The sequence below is a fragment of the Sceloporus undulatus genome, chromosome 5 (assembly GCF_019175285.1).
Source record: "Sceloporus undulatus isolate JIND9_A2432 ecotype Alabama chromosome 5, SceUnd_v1.1, whole genome shotgun sequence".
In the NCBI taxonomy this organism is placed as follows: Eukaryota; Metazoa; Chordata; class Lepidosauria; order Squamata; family Phrynosomatidae; genus Sceloporus; species Sceloporus undulatus.
The window spans coordinates 59,342,214-59,358,384 of NC_056526.1; the positions used below are offsets into that span (position 1 = coordinate 59,342,214).

The 16,171-nt window shown below is 37.5% G+C and overlaps 1 protein-coding gene across 1 annotated transcript in view; it reads right to left on the reverse strand.

The window, feature by feature from the left end:
• SRGAP1 (SLIT-ROBO Rho GTPase activating protein 1) overlaps nt 1-16,171 on the reverse strand; it is a 142,016-nt gene that overhangs the window by 61,714 nt on the left and 64,131 nt on the right. Inside the window, exons 2-3 of the mRNA XM_042468468.1 lie at nt 8,039-8,234; nt 6,806-6,968 (exon numbers count right to left, since the gene is read on the reverse strand). Coding sequence (XP_042324402.1) covers nt 6,806-6,968; nt 8,039-8,234 — 359 coding nt within the window. The remainder of the gene's footprint in view (nt 1-6,805; nt 6,969-8,038; nt 8,235-16,171) is intronic.

The window sequence follows — 16,171 nt, forward strand, 5'->3', positions numbered from 1 at the left end:
ATTTTGTAAGCAAAAAGAAATGAGAAAAGGGCAAATTTAGCCAAATGGTGCTATTCCCTATCCCTTCTGGAAGTCAAAAGTCTAAGAAAAATACTAAAAGCAGTTAGAGACTAGTTTACAAGAGATGGCAATGCCACAGCATACAGATACCTGAATATAACTGAAGACAGAGACTGGGGGAGCTCAAATATGAGATAGCAAAGACTGTAACAAATCTCATCTCAGGTAGAATTGAAAAAATAAAGTATTATCAGAGCTTATGGCTACATCCATGCAAATAGCTTCTCTGAATATACCGCTAGCATTCATGCGAAGAAGGGACATACTTAGTTCCTCATTTTCTTGTATAAAACCATACATCCAGTTAAAGATGTTCAAAGATTTTGTACTACTGGTAAAGACTCAATCTTCCACCATGGCTGTGCTAATACAAATTAAAAATCTGTACTCTTGAACCTATCTTAGAAATGTTTTTAGAAACTGGATATTTCACTATCTTTACAAACTCTGGCATAAATCCATTTCTTAGTTCCCAATCAGAGTAGTCGAATCAACTGCTGAAAAATAACTCAACACTTAAGTAAGTCCCACTGATTCAATGATTTATTCTAGTTGAGACAAGCTACTAGATTTTGGCCTTTGTTTTAATCATACCACACAAATTGCTCTTACATCTATATTTGCTTTCTTCCCTTCTAATCACTCCTGTAGTTCACAAAGCTGCCTGAAAACTGGTTTCACATGGTTTCTCCACAATCCAGAACAGGTTTTGGGGTGCACAAGAGATGTAACAGAAAAGGGGGATAATCTACTTCCTCCTTCAACTGGATTCCCCCTTCTGACATTGGAAATCCAACACTGTATCATGCTCCTTGGGTGGACACTGAAAAAATGGCAGTGTTGGCATCAGTTATCTTTCCATTAGATGGGCACCACAGCCCACAAGATTCTCTTCTTTGCTGGCACATAATGTACACAAGGTATTTGAAGAAAATCCTTCCCAGATTTAAGTCATAGGCAAACCAGCATATGCGGAGACATGCCTTCATTAGGAGAATTATGAGCTATACCTCTTAACAATTTTTAATCAATCTAGTCAAAATTAAAATCTTGCCTAATTTTCCAAGTATTATCTAGGTTCTCCTCCTCCTCCTCATTCTGTTCAAAACCATTATGATTCAAAAAACCCCTCCCCACTATATGACAAAGCCCATGCTAGTATGAGGCAGCTTAATGTGTGTCTATGCTCCCAAAGTATAATTTACAATGATGTAATACAGTTTCCCTGATTAATATATTTAAAAGCTTAACAGAGATGGCTTTGTTAAAAAAACAATTAGAATGGATTAAACAATCACCCTATATTAAATTATAGACAGCCTTGTACAACTAAACTAATTATGTCTTTTAAAATTAATTCTCCAAGTGTTTGCATTATTTCATTAAACAGCTTAATAAAAAGCTCAAAAATAAAAATAAATGAAAATGTACATTTCCTCCCAGAACAATAATTGGCTTGCTTTATTAAAGCATGGCTGAATTTGAGTGTAGATAAGCATTTTGTGCAAATGTTCTGCTATGCTTAAACATTTCAGATGCTTCCATATTCTAACAGGATTAGGAATATGCAAAAAGTATAATATTGTTAAACCTATTTTATGAGTGCCACTTTTGTAACAACATTAGGTTTAGCTACTGACTGAAACTGGTTTCTCCAATGATGAGGCATAAAGCTACAGTATAACTGATTGGTTTTCATTTCACCTCTATTTAAAATGGTATCAACACACACTGTGCACGTACTATTACAATATCTGTAGTAATAACCATGATGATATTTATAAGTAGCACAATTTTGCTTCAAGCTGCAACCTAGCTGAGGATACAATTTACACAGGTTGTACCTCTGCCCAGATTTTTGGTCAACACATACAATTTACACATTGTTTCTCCAGCTTCCCCTTTTCAAATCTGTCTCCCTCTCTTCCCTATTTTTGACTGAAACAATTTTCTTCATCTAGCTGAATCATTTGTAAGATTTAGCCCGTAAAACCTTCTGGACCATGAGAACAATGATACTGACTATTCATATTCTGTAACTCAGCCTTTAATGATGAGAATGCTTAAGAGTGCTTTATGACCTCACAGCAGTTTAGCCAGGCAAAATGAAAAAAATATTTTTAGCAGGAGAAAAACAGAGTGAAAAATGAAAACAAACAAAAGGCCATATGAGATGAATAATTGTATAGAGAATGAAACAATTTTATAGTTTACTCTTCTTAAATCTCATTTTCACTTTTAACAATTCTGTCTCTCATTCAGCCAGAGTTCATGTGGCCAGCACTGCTACCACATCTTGATTCATCTCACTATTACAATTTATAAATAGCTGCTCCTCTTTTATATAATGGTATCTGATGATATGCCTGAATTCTAGATATTCTTCATACAAAATGACAATGTGCAACCAATTTACATGTAATAAAGTTGACCCTTAGTATCCATGGCGGTTCCATTTGGGACCCCCTTGTGGATGTAGGACTTGGTTTTTAATGGTTTTAAAGATGTGGTTTTTAATGGGGCTTATACACGGCCACTCTGTCACGGCTGCAAGTATGTGTGACCATTAGGGGAAATGGGACTGGCCATCTGTGGATGCTTAAATCTGTGGATGGCAAGCCCATGGTTGGGGAGGGTGGGCTATAATACAGATTATACACTGAAGTATCATTTATGAACAACTGTAGATTTGTGTGTGTGTGTGTGTGTGTGAGGGGAAGTCTGGCAGAAGTGAAAAAATCTCTAAGGGGTGCAACAGAAGGGTTAGGATAGCACAAGAGTCCCTGGGTTGGTGCAGGGATGGGGGCGGGTGTTTACACGTTACACAGCACCACGCCATGTTACCACCATGCACAGCCACTGATGTGGAAAGGGGGCCAGGTGCCTTGTGGCCAGGTGCCTCCCTTCTATATCAGATGTGGCAATTTGAGTTTTCTATGTAGTGGTAATAGCCGAGGAAGGTAAAGAGCATGCGAGGCTGTCTTGTCTTTCAGGTGTTGCTGTAGAGTTTCCTAGAAACTCTGTGGCAAGCAGGGGGTCTTTTTGACTCATGCTAAGGACCCCTTTAGCCAGGATTGGACCAGGACTACTGGATCAACATCTGGTCTGCCTGATCCTGGCCTGGGGGGTATTGGCCTGCATCATCTGAATAGGACTGGTGCAAGGCCCGATGAGACATATGCCTTTTGGCCTGTGCGTACTGTCCCTCAGTGAACTGCTACAAGAAGTGGAATGGTCATAGGATTACACATTTAGAAGAAATCTTGGCTGGAGCTTGATTCAATGAGTCTATTCTAGTTTGGATTAGCACTTGAATTTATGTACTTGAGATATTTTCATCTCCAAAGATAACAAAATGTTGAAATTCACTATCCAATACAGGCACTGCATTATATCACAAAATAATTTATGAACATCATTTTGAGGTCTTCCTTCTTTCCCCTTTTAGATTAGGGGCTTCCAGTCACCAACCACAAATTTGCTATCCTCTACCTTCTCAATTACCCAGTGATGACTGTTCATCTTAAGTAACTAATGTTAGAAATCTTAGATATTGCTCATGCTAATGATAAAATAGATAACACTGGTCAACTTATATCAAGCTTCAAAGAATCGGTATCTCGGAAACTATTTCCTGAAAAGTAAAAAACTATTTTTGGCAAGGACTTTTGAATAAACTGATACAAATTCTCCAAATAATGATCTTAAAATTATTCTCTGACCCCAAAGTAGGACTGCTCAGAGGTCAGAGATAATGGCAGCTACAGATCAACAACAACTGGAAACCCACAGGCTCTTAACCTTGTCCTAAGACTTTATATATCATTCTGAAACTCTGGCCCAAAACACACAGGTCAAATAAGGCAGCTTCAAGCCACTTTGGGGCATGGCATTTAGATGACGCATGCCATCAAATCAGCTGGAAGTTGCGCCAAGGTTGTGTCAAGCTGGGGAAAGACATCCCTTTCAGGAGCACATTAAATCCACTCCTGCTGGTGGCCTGCTTGAGACTGTGGCAGCTGCCTAATTTGAGAGCAGGCCATGCAGTCACTGTGGTCCTGGACCTATTGTGACCAGAGCGGCCTCTGGCCACTCCTTCATGGCCATCTGCTTCAGACCTTGGAGTAACATTTGTCTTTTCCATTTCCTCCTGGCAAAAAGGTAAAGGTTCCCTAGTATCAGACAAAGCTGTCAAGTCGTGAACAATTGTAGGGGGTGGTACTCATCTCTGTTCCTAGGCTGAGGGAACCAGCGTTGTCAAAGAGTACTCTGTGGGTTATGTGGCCAGCACAGAATGCTGTTACCTTCCCACTGAAGTGGTACCTATTTATCTATTTGCACTTTTACATGCTTTTGAACTGATAGGTTGGCAGAAGCTGGGAATAGTGATGGGAATTCACCCCTTTATGCAGGTCTTGAACTACTGACCTGCCGATCTTACAATCAACAGAATCAGCATCTTAACTGCTGAGCCACCGTGTCTTTTATTCCTGGCAGCTGTACTGAAATTCTCCCCAATGAAATCAGGTTCCTGAACTAACTAAACAACACACAGGTAAGCATAAGTTAACACACATGCACACTTCAATACAGGTACTGCATTGATAAAATATTGTATTTCAGTTAGTATCTTCTTGAGTTTGTATATGATCTAGAAGATGAAAGTGAACTATCACGTGTAGGGGGAAAATTAAGTTACCTTTATATAGTCTAAATGTTTTTATAAACAGTTTTAATATACTTGGCTCTCATGCTGAAAAGCATATATTTTCCCCAGTTAATTGGATCCTACGGCTTTCAAGCACCTCAGAACATTTCTATCTAGACTGAAAATGGAAGGAATGTCTCTTTTCCAGATCCTAATCATAGAGCAGAGATATATTTAACCTAATTAATCCTTGTTTTTGTTTTTAAAAAACAAATGTTTATCACTGATACAGAATTTATAGTTCAACTGTGGTAAACATCTTAATTGAAAGAAGAGTTTATTATCATTAAATTAAATATGACTGGATTATATAGCAGTTTTATGCCCCTCACTATGCAATATTATGAGATTCCTTTACAGGAAAATAAGCAATATTAAGTATGTATGAACTAAGAGCTATTCTACAATGTAACATTTTATTTGATTTAAAGTTCAATAGGGCTTGCTCCCAAGCATGTATGCACAAGATTACAGCCCTAAACATATTGTTGCTGCTGTTGGTGTTGTTACTACCAATTCTACTGAATAGATGTTAAGAATACTGTTAGAAACATCAAGTAATTTACAAGAAAAGGAATTAATAGATTTATTGTGATGACAGATGGCACAGGCAATAGAAGTTTGACTTCCCTATGGAACGATTACCATGTAGCTCAACTGAGAGCACTGAAGATTTTTAAAGGCTGATTCTTTGACAGCTGGACAGAGGCAGGAAAGCCCAGTGGGAATGCACAACTGGTGCTTGTTCTGCCATCTTCTGGAAAGCCAAAAATATCTCTGAAAACGAGGTTATGGTTAAATGAGTGATGGACATACCGTAATCTAAAAATACCTCTTCTGTTCACAGAGGAAACAGAATAATATAAAAGGCCACAGAATGATTCAACACTGGAAGGCACGGAAGCCTGTGATACAGGGAATAGAGGTTGTTCTGACCTTGCAGTACATTTTGCAGTACACAGAATTAAAAGGTAACTACTGTCTCTCCTGTAAGCACAGAAATAAAAACAAATGTACCAAGCGAGTTAGATACAACACTCTCCATACTTTTCTGCCTTCTGGTATCTGAAAGAAAGGTCTAAGGGATATTATTATACATACAGGCTTGCACATCACCTTCATGTAAAACTCTTAACAAGAGTACAGAATTTAGGTCTATCATCAGAGTCAAACTTTTAGAATAACATGCTATGACAAATGATTTTCCCTGCCACTACCATATTGTGTGAGTTTTTTTCAACAATTAATGGCACAGAACATTTAAGATGCATCAGAATGACTACGTTTTAAATGTTTAAGAACAAATCCCTAAACTAATTCACCTGTATATACAGTAATGCTGATGGGTAAGTTCATCAGTCAGAATGCTTCCTGAACAGGGAACATCCCCAAGTATTGTGCATACATGTTAGAATGTGCAAACATAGGTCCCAAACACAGTGCAGAAATAATCTAGTTTGAGACCTCTTTAACTGCCCTGGCTCAGTGCCAAGGAATTCTGGGAACTGTAGTTTTGTGACACATTTGAGCCTTCTCTGTCACAGAAAACTCTGGTGCCCCAATAAACTACAATTCCCACGATTTCCTATCACTGAGCCAGGGCAGTTAAAGGGGTCTCAAACTGGATTATTTCTGCCATGTGTTTGGGACCATGATCTCTTTGATTCAAACATTAACACATTCTTCTGTTAACTAGCTGGAGTAATTATATTTACACACACATATATATATGCATAGATGTCTCCGTCTTTGTCTGTTGTTGATGTGAAGACATGATACTGATATACATATGGAATAGAATGTACTGAGCTGATTGTCATTTTAAAAATTTAATTTCTTCAATAAAATCTTTTTTCTTTTTTTAAAAAAATCACTTTCTTCTCTATATTTACAGTAAAAAATATTTGTATGAGGGAATAGTTAGTAATATGCTGAAATAGGGCATTACCAAATCTATAGCAGAATATACATTTAAAATTTATGCCTTGTAGATATTTCCATTTCCAATATGACATGCAAAACATCAAAATGTTGTACCTTTTTGAACATCCTGGTGGAATCCTCACTTATCTGCATAAAGCGCATGATGACATTGTTCAGGTAAATATCACTCAAAGTTGCATGATCTTTGCTTTCACGTCTCACTTGGTTGAGTAGTAAATACCAGCAATTTACTGGAGATAGCAGATTTTGATCTTTCCTAGTGAAAACAGATTATTTTACATAATTGGTGATGTTACCAGTATAAGCAAAAACATAACCATAAAAATACTGTTACTTAAGTAACTAAGTAACTAACATATTTGAGGGAATACTGAGAATTGTATTAATTCTTAACACTGTTTAAGCACCATTTGATGCTCAAAATCATGGTGATTTGAGAATAAATGAGTTCATTTTCATTCATACTTAAGGGCAGTGTGATTCTAATCCCCTTAATAGTCATGGGCCATATCAGGCTAGGGTAAGAATCTTTAATTTAATTAAGAGTGCATAAACATATTAAATTATAAAAAAATAAATATGTATCATTTATAGGTAAGCTATAACCACTGACATGCCAATCCCCATTTGTCAATATCATTTATATCTATGCAGGAAGTCAACAAACAATACATAATAAAGGCCTGTCCAGATGGCATGTTGTAGTTTTACAGCTCAGAGTTGCAGCATGCAGCTGGAAAGATGGGAAGTAACTCAGGGACAGGACATCCCCATGTTCCCTTGTGGGAAGCTTGTCATTTGAACTGGGAAAAATTGTTCTTTGGAAGGTACAAAAGGTAACATAAAGCAGATGGATGATCGTTTTGTATTTCTGCACCTCCAAAAGGAAAGAATAGCTCAGTGCTGATTCACAACAGTATTCATATGTTACAGAACTATTACAAAAATAATGCTTGTTTAATGCAAATGTTGCTGTTTAATTTATGTACCCTTTTAGACGGGAAATGTTGAAACTTCTCAAGTGTTTCTAAGGTGTTACCTTATTTGTAGAATTTGCTATCAGTCTACTGTTGTTGGGATTCATGCCTAGTTGACCTTCAACTGAACAGGATTTTATGCCTCTTATATCAAATACTTATCTATTTACAACAAATTATATGGTAAGCCATATGTATTATTAGTTCAGGGTGGGCAAACCACTGATTTATTAGTTGCTGAATTTATGTAGATTCGTTTCATCTTTATAAACTTTATTATTTCCTCATTCTTTAGGGTTTGCTAGATGTCTGTACTAGGCCATTGTCTATATAAGGAACTTTGACTTACTTGTATTGCTGGTGGTCCTTAGTACTTCTTGTTTTTGCCATGAATCTTTCTGCTAATTTTTCTAAATTGCGAGAGTATTCAGTCTCTATTTCTGCCTTTTTACGGAAGAAATCCTGCAGATCTTGAAGAAGTTGTACCCTCATTTCAGTCTGCTGCTCTAGACATTTTTGTTGATCTATTAACTGAGCTCGAATCTCTAGAAGAAGAAAAAATACAACCAAGTTGTTACAAAATTCTTTAAGATAAAACAATTTTCCTTCCAAAGTAAAACTGACTTGATACTTTTATAACTTAGCAAAAATAAAATCAACCTTAGTTATGGCAATCTAGCTGTTAACTGTATGGCTCAAAGGAAATATACCTATTTTTAAAGAATTCTAATCCTTGCCAGCTAGTTCCCAGGACCAAGTCAAGATGATCATTTCAACATCTGAAATTAACCAGCTTAATGATTGTCCAGTATTTTGATTTTGTGTTGGTTTTTAAAGAAAATGTAGTAAATATGTAAATGTAGTAAATGATCATTGATTTTATATCTTGATTGAGAAATGATTCATATTACAGACAAAACATCAGGATAAAATAATTATTAATAAATGGCAAGTGGCTTCAGAATTACAATTTAAATATCCTTAAAACTGTAGGGCAGAGTTAATTAAAAATAGATCTTGATTTAACCAAGAGCTAAACTAGATGTTTAAATAGACACAGTACGGTTGCCTCTGCGTCTCCACTGCCCTTCATTTTCTACAACGTCAAACACAAAAAACATTATACACAATGTCATTGCACAGCATATTTCCCCAACTCACATTATTTGCAGAGGAGGGCTGGGAAACACAGAGTGCAATGATATGCCACATGCCATTTGTGTTAAGTGCTGTAAAAGAAAGAAGATATGGCGCAGTGGTAGCTCTGTTAAAACATGCAAATTTGTCCTGAAGTGAATGAATGCTGTAGAGTAGCAGGTTTTTGTTTGTGGGTTATCCTTTTTATCTGGAATGAAAAGAAAACACACACCCTTTTCACATTTCCCATTACAGTTCCTTGCCAGCTGGCACAAATATATTAGCATCTGCTAACTTTTATTTAAAGCTTATCTGTTGTGCTGGAGTGTTAAGTAATTCTCTGATTATGAGTCTCACCTAAAATAAAATAATTTGGAGAGCATTGGCATAGTATATATTTTATTTCTCATCTCTTTTCAAGCACCAATGAAACAACAGATGTAAAGTCAACAGAACAGAAATTATTACTCTAAGTACTAAACATTCATATTCCTTTCCCCTCATCTTCCCTATAGAACATTCATTCATGATCGTCCACAAAGAAAAGATATATGGTACAACATAAAACTTAATATAATATAAATATTACATAATGGTGCACTCATGCAGTAATTAACTGTGAACATTTGGAATATAAATAAGAGTTAAGCAGTCACAAAGCAAACTCTGTGTTTATTATAATGTTGTATTCCAGAAGAAAAGTTGTGTTAATCCACAGTAGTAAGATTTAAAAAAAAAATTGATATGGGACTTTTCACTATTGCTGTCAACACATGTTCAATGCATATTAAATCCTCACAGTACAATACAGTGTATCTAGGTTCACTGAGTTAAATCGAACTTATATTTCCAGGTAAGTGTCAATAGGAAAGTACCGTATATACTGGTGTACAAGTCAACCTTGTGCATAAGTTGAAGGAAGGTTTTAGGGTCAAAATCATGGATTTTGATATGATCCGTGGATAAGTCAAAGTAAAACTTAGGGGAAGAGAAGGTTTTTACATTGGACTGAGAAGGCAGGAACTGAAGGGATATGTAGTGCTTGCTAGGAGAAAGGTTTTCCATGGGACTGGGAAGGAACTGGGGGAAAATGTGGTGCTTGCTGGGCAAAGAGGATCCAGAGAGAGAGAGAGAGAGAGAAAAGTTTTCTATGGAAGTGGGAAGGAAGTAACTGTTGGAAACTGTGGTGCTTGCTGGGCAGGAACAATGCAGAAGGAGAAGGAAGGACGAAAGAGAAGTGTTTCCCACTGGACTAAGTGAATTATGTTGCTCGCACGCACATGCGTGCACACACTCGTGCCTGGCAGCTCTTTCAGAAATCATTGCCAGGGAAGAGGGAGTGTGGCACTGCCAGGAGACTCTGCTTTTAAGATCTTTCTGAGCTGCGTTACTGTTTTGACCCGTATATAAGTTGACTCATGATTTTAAGGTCAATTTTTGGGCATAGATTTCTTGATTTATAGTCGAGTATATACTGTAGACCCATTAGATCAGTGGGGCAACTGTTAGGGGCTTTTATTTGACCCCGCAGGATTAATTTCTTCCTGGAATCCAGGACTGGCCAAAAACATGGTGAAAGTGCCCCCCACATGCTAAGGAGTCTTTGGAGACAAAAATGTTTTTCAAAATTTGGGGGAGTTGAGAGGCCATAAAAACTTCCCCGTAGGCACATGTAGTACAAGGCTGCATTTTCTCCACCCTGTGTTATATTTAGCAACTACTGAGGGCTATGTGTGTGTCCTTTGAAAAACTAATGGGCAAAAACAGATGGTCAAAAAGAGCCTGCCACACTAGGGGTGTGGCGTGGCATTCAGACAGCAACACACTCTCAGTCTGCCAAAAAGTCACAGGGCCGACCACACATGCAGCGAATTCATGTCGTGTAGGCGGCACAGAATTTACACACGCTGTGCCAAAGAAAAACTAAAAAAAAAAATGCTGCTGTGGCAGCAAAGGCACCCTTTCTCAGGCGCAAAAAAAGAGCAGCTTTCTGCCACTCCTTTTTGTGCCAGGAAATGGGCAGGTTGGGAATGTTGCATGCGGTTGCTGTGGCCCCAACCCAGCAAGCAAAGGGGCAGCAGCAAGCCACTCCTTACCCGCCATCTGTTCCGCCTCAAAGTCTGTGTGTGTATTCATTCAAAGCTTGCATATATCTTAGATCCTATCCATAGTTTCTCCCATTTGGTTATTATGACAACAGTAGTTCTGCAAACCAAAGAGGATAGGATAGGATCCATGGGAAGAAGGGAACACATGAATGCATGGCATGATCCTTCAAATTTGTAGTTTGGACAACATAGTGAGCCACTTTTATTAATCACTGTATGAGTGGCATATTAACTACCACACTGGGACCTTGTGGGGACTCCAAATACAATAACAGGAAATGTAAACTGAAACACAAGTTTCCTGAGGCATGTATTACAGTGTTACCTAAGACAGTTGCTGTACCAAATCAATATTTACTGTGAAGCCTAAATATTTCAATTTTACCAAGATTTGAAAGTGTGCTTATGTAAATTACCTATAACAATGCTTCTTTTGCTCATAACCCATGCAAATGGCCTGACTGCAGGTTTATTTCTGGGCACAGTTCAAACTTCTGGTAGCCTTAAACAACCTGGAGCCTGGCAATTAGAAGAGGCATCCTTTTTGGAGGAACCTCCCTAAGCCTTCCACTTTTCATGTGAGGCCTTCCTGCCAAGTAAGATTTTGGATGATATGACCAAAGAGAGAGAGAAAGAGCTTGCTTGTTCATCACATCTCAATTATGAAACATCATCATCCAAGCTTGCCTGCTGCTACTTTTGATTACAATTTTAAATGCCACTTTGCTAGGAGACAGAGTGACATGTGCACAGAAGAAATCACATTCTTAATTTACCACCACATTACCAGAGCAATATGGAACTGAAGTATGGGTAAGTGGTTTATAATGTCACTATGGACAAATGTGAACTGATCCTGATTTATTTTGGGGTTTCATTCTATTATCAAAGGCAGGATGTGCGGTCAACCTTATAGACAACAGTCCTCTAAAAGAAGTTCTCCAACAGTCTAACAGAATCGATATTTGCATGTTCAAACACTCAGTAATTACAATGTTAAGCAATGACATCTGCATGAGTAAAACAGTTCACAGTGCAAAGAGCTTTCAAATCTTTTGTCATGACCTTAAGCACAATATTTTTCATATGGCAGGCACTGATAGTTGAAACATTCACCTCTAAGTCACTGAGTGGTGAAACTCTATTGAGTGGTCTGGTGGGGAAAATGGGGTAGTTGGATCGAGAAAGTTAAAGTTGAAAGGGGGTACAATGAAGTTAGAGAAATTATTAATAAAATATTCCAGGTTATGGGTACTGGATACTAATTTACTTGGTTATAGCCATCGGAGGGGAAGGAGGGAGGGAGAAAGTTTAATATTTTAAAAATTTAACAACAACAACAACAACAACAGAGTGCAAATTTAAGTCTAAATCATCAATGTGTCTGAAAATCCTGTTTACTTGACCACAGTCTGGGCAACATGTTCTTGGACATGTTGCCTCGGTTCCAATACAATATATAGACCTGCAAGCTTGCCTTAAAACAGTTTTGTGTGGCTCCTGTGTATTCTAAATTGAGGGATGCTCTGATTTATCTGTGTTTTCAAAATCAATTCTGTCTCCTACAACTTGTCAGGATTTGTGTCAGGCAGCTCCGTCAGCACAATCCCTCCAGGCTGTTATTGGCTCAGCAGGTGCTGAAGAAATTGTTTATTACTTGCAGAAGAGCTGAAGAGGACATTCCTAGGGGAGTACTGCAATTTTGTTTCCAGAGAGAGATTTAAGTTACAATTTTTATAGGTCCACAGTTTTCTTTTCCTTCTCCTTCTTAGTCCTTAAAAATGTATGAAGAGTTTTAAGTAGGCTGAAAGAACACACACAATGGAACAGAGTTTGTTAAATGCTTTAACCATATTTCTTGTCTGGCAGGTTGTCTCCCCTCCCTCACAATTTGCTGAAACAACAAAAAACAAAATTACTGGGCTCTGTCATTACTAGAAGCAAACATCCAATTACTGTTGATTACTTTGCAGCTTTAATGCCCAGAATTATGTTTAATTCCAGAAAGACAACTGGATTCCCGTCAACCAGTCTGTGTACCAGCAAAGCAAAACCCTTTGGGTATTCTCACTCTTTAATAGGTTGAACACAAGAGCAACTTGCAGTGTATGCCTGTTTACATAATAATTACAGTGCACTAAAACAAAGAGCCAACCCACATGACCAATTTGGGGGCATATGATCAGAGTCTGGACTAATTATCCAAGTGCTGCACAAAACACCCTGCTCCCAATTTGCTGTATCATCCCAAACAATTTTAGGAACTTTTGAAAGAACACAGATATTTGGATTCTGGTAGAGCAATAGCCAATTCTAACTACCAATTCATCATATGTAGAAGTCAGTTCAAGTTGGCATACTTTTTGCCGCTAGTACTTTTGATATTTCACAGTCGCATAAAAATCCTTTTTCAAAAGAAGTGTATAGATTAAATTGTGTCATATTCAAGATAAATGGGTTGCAGCACTGCTTCATCATAGTAGAGAAACAGAAATGTTTTAGCTGGAGAAAGAATACTGGCCTACATTTTCACTTAAATACCCATTGCTTTGGTTTTGTACTGAATTATACATAAGGGAAAGCAATGAATAAAAGTAAATCCATTTGGATTAAATCTAAAATAATAATAATTCACGTGTCTAAAGCTGAGAAGATAGTGGTAAAAACTGGGAATGGAACAAGATCTCTGGTGACTCAGACTTCTGTTCATCTTTAGATCTATTACACATCCTAAATCAGAAGTATGAGTCACATGGCCCTCCAGATGTTGACAGAATGTAAATACCAGCAGCCAAGTTAGCAAAACCCATGTTGAAGAATGCTGGGAGTTGTGACTCAAAGATCACACAGAGGGTCACATTATTCCCACTCTTTTCTAAATCATCAGGCTGCAGCTAGTAGTGGTATACTCCAACATCATCTTACAGCAAATCTTCAGTCTTTCCTGACAGCTGTGGATCTTGCAACTATCACAAAGCTGTTAAAATAACTGGCCCAGGAAATACTAAAAACAGGAAGCATTGAGATTGATAATATTTATGTGGGTTTGCATAAGGGTTATTGGTGGTTTTTCATTTGCTCATTTGAATACACACTTTGTTAAACACACACACACACAGAATATTATCTCTCTTTCTCTCTTTTGTACACACAGACATACACTCAATTGATGAGACTACTAAAATTCTCAGAATAAACCAGTTTTCCTCAGAAGGTCCACAGCATCTCTTCTTCTTCTTCTTTTTGCTACAGATGTATACAGCCTCTCTCCTCCATTAAGAGTATATTTTGCATCACAATAATCAAATGGATCCTAGAAGACAAACTCCAAGCTGCTGCTTTAACTGTATTAAGATGCTACTCACTAAGATAATACTAAGAGTGCCAAAACACTTTCTGTAGCTGCAAGAACCTTTGTTTTTTGTTCTTAGCTATTCATGATCACAGCTGATAGTCATTTGGCTGCCTACCCTGGTAGACATCTGAATGGATGGCATTTTGCCTGCCCACATTTTGGTAGGCCTCAAACATTACAGTGGCAATGCTGTGTAACATTTTGAGAACTACCTCTCCAGCAGAAATAGGCCATCTGTACAAGTAATTAAATGCTGGCACTACATCTGTCCTTCATGTTGATCACACAGCAAAGCCTGTTTTTTGCTCTCTGGCTGGTGCAATCTGGGAACTTGAGGTCAAATGAAGGAACAGGACAATGTCTTCTCTTTATTTATATAATTCTGTAAGTTTTACTTACTTTTATTTTTATTTATATAGTGCTGTGGCTATAACAAAGTCATTAAGCAACATTGTGGTGGAAATTCCTTGTTGAAATAAAAAAGCTATAGAAAGATGGAGTCACCTTTGTCAGCCAGAGAGATGGTTTTTGAAATAAAGGCTTGGAGTTTAGAAAAAACTAGAGCAAAGGAATAGTGAGTGCATCTTGCCCTGGATGGAAGCTGGCACCAGTAAAAAAGACATAACATAAACTACTGAGATAAGGATACATAGTTGACATTCAGAAGCAAGGTTAGAAGGAAGGCTAAAGGACGGGGTAAGGAGTGATGATGCAGTTTTAATGTATGCATGTATTTCTGTTCTGATTGTAAGAATTCTGTATGTTTAAATTGTAATTAGCCAATCAGGTGTATTGAAGAAGCTTCTTTGTCTTGAATAATATAAAAAGAGGCATTTTGTCTTGTTCGGGGTCTCAGCTTTTTGGAACTTGAATTCCACTGAGTTCATTGTTTTCCTTTGTCGACAATTGGAAATAAACTTATGGATTTTCAATTACTAGGTCCTCTTGCCAATTCTTTTGCTCTGTCAGTCCTAGATTTTTAAGTTTGCTGAAATTTCTGTTACAACATAAAAACTGCCAATGTCATAAGATATAAAATAATATACAGTAACTAGCAATTTATCCCATTAAAACCACAAGCAAGTAATGCACTATTAGTCTGGGTTATCAGAGAATATTAAACTGCAGTCCAGAAAGCTTCAGAGAACAGAAAGTCTTTAGCTCGCACTTGAAATTAATTAAAGAAGTAATAATCCACAGGTGATTGGGGAGGTAGTTCCAAGAATACGGTGCAGCAACCAAAAAAGGACCAATCCGATTGGTTGAGTGAGAAGCCCTGAGCCTCTAGACTGTAGGAATCCAGCCGGATGGTAAAGTGAGATGAGAACTGATAAATTATGTAGAGCTTTGGCGGTTAAAAGAAGTTTATACGAGATCCTGTAAGCAATGGGCAGCCAATGCAGAAATGTCAGAAGTAGAGTGATATGATCAAAACGGCTAGCAAAAAGATAATACTAGCAGCAGAATGTTGAATGGAAGCCAAGGGATTAAGATGGGACAAAGGAAGCCCCATCAGAAGAATGTTGTAGTAGTCAAGGCGAGAGATAACCAGGACAGAAGAAAGTGAAAGAAAAGGTCTGATTTTAGCAATATTATAAAGGAAAAATTGGCCTGACTTGGCTGTAGCCAATGTGATTGATATGTTGATAGAGTTGAGGAGTCGGGAACTTCTAGACTGGAATAGATAGTTTCAATTTTGGTATTAAAGAAAATTGCAAAATCACTGGGAGAAAATAAAAGAGGGAAAGGTGGAGAGAAGGCTTCAACAGAGAATTAAAAGTCGAAAAGAGATGCTGTGGGTGTCATTCGTTAATGAAATGTAGTATTTTTGTTTGGCCAATTAAATAGCGCACAAGAAAGAAGGAAGAATGAATTTGTAATG